Source organism: Halyomorpha halys, unplaced genomic scaffold, assembly GCF_000696795.3.
Source record: "Halyomorpha halys isolate HHAL.00 unplaced genomic scaffold, Hhal_1.1 Scaffold10.1, whole genome shotgun sequence".
NCBI classification, from domain to species: Eukaryota; Metazoa; Arthropoda; class Insecta; order Hemiptera; family Pentatomidae; genus Halyomorpha; species Halyomorpha halys.
In genome coordinates this window covers 78,406-79,813 of record NW_027107501.1, presented here as the reverse complement: position 1 = coordinate 79,813, position 1,408 = coordinate 78,406, and the positions used below count along the sequence as shown (strand labels likewise).

Here is a 1,408-nt window from a genome sequence, read left to right as displayed (position 1 = left end):
GTTAATAAAGTACGTCTAAAGATTTTTTTAAATAAAGTACCTCTTAGCATAATTAAGTACACTTAAAATAATAGATCAGACTGGAGAATATAGACGGATATTCAGATTTTTTTTTTTATCTACAATTAGTAAATATAATATCATTGCAATTCAAATGAGCGTGGCAAAACGAAGAGGCAATTATTATAAAGAAATTGAAGGCAAAAATGTAGAAGGGAGGATAATGTTGTTCTGGTTTTGTAGATTAATGTTCCATGATATTGTTAACTGGTAAATAAATTATTCCAGCTAGGTTGGAAAGGCCGAAGTTTATTCCGAGGGTCCGCCCAGAAACAAAAGTCAACCTGACAAGGACCATAATAAAATCTTTGAAATCTCAAAAGTCGAAAAGGAGGAGAAATCATAAAAATGAGTTGGATGGAATTGTTAATTGGGACTACTGACTATTTTAACGATCCAATTATATTCATCACGTATATTTCATAATTATAATTGACAATCCCAGAATCGATCGATACATTAATTATTTTAAGCAAACATCACAATTGCAACAGTATGAACTAAGGGAACAAACACGACACTAGTGGGTTGAGACTGTTCTAAACAAGATATTTTTCTAATCTCGGACAAGATATTACGATTCTATAGGTTTTTATTTGGCTGATATTTTGGCATATTTGAGGTATTGCAATTTACTAAACATTTAATTTAGATGGTCCCAGACATCATTTGTCAAGTGCAAGTTTCGATAGATTTAGAATACTTATTTCTAAAAAAATAAACAAAAAATTACCAGGAGGCGAATGAGGGCTGCATGACAAATGCATGAGTACCAAAGCTGCGGTGCATTCGTCCATGAGGTCTTCTTTCTGATCGTCTTGCGAAGTACTGGGTCTCCTTTTCCTCGATCTGAAATTAGAAGAATAATGTTGTTAGAGGCAAATATCTGAATTTAAAGAAAATTCAAATCTACTAATTTTTTTTTTCTCTCTCTCTGAGAGAACTTTTGTATAATATCAAAGATCATGGGAAGGGGGGTGAATTTTATATCCTTATTTTTGGAGATTTATGTTATATTTACGATTATGTGCATAAATATATGCATATCAGTAAAAATTAAGAATCCCCATTGAATAAAATGAGTTAAACTAATTATGTTGTTTTCAATGTAGAACAATACCATGAAAGTGAGATTCAAATTCAGTCGAAATTTCAAAACTGTTTAAAGGTTCTTTAAAAGGTTTTGCCCACCAAAACAGCCCCTTCAAATTAAGTTAGAGAGTTTAAAATTTGTACATAAATTGAGTCGGTGTCGAAAAGGCGCCTTCTAGGGGTTCCAAATTTTATAAAATAATTAGATCAGTTTTAGTCAGTCATCTTTTAAAAAAAAAAAATAGGTAAAAATACG

The 1,408-nt window shown here is 31.2% G+C and overlaps 1 protein-coding gene across 1 annotated transcript in view; it reads right to left on the bottom strand.

Moving 5' to 3' along the window:
* The window catches only part of LOC106678277 (zinc finger protein 395), a gene marked incomplete at its 5' end in the record, with an annotated part of 172,810 nt that extends 171,901 nt beyond the window's left edge, over positions 1-909 (bottom strand). Inside the window, 1 exon segment of the mRNA XM_067045863.1 lies at positions 794-909. Within this exon segment, the coding sequence (XP_066901964.1) occupies positions 794-909 (116 nt within the window).
* Positions 910-1,408: the final 499 nt, after the last annotated feature.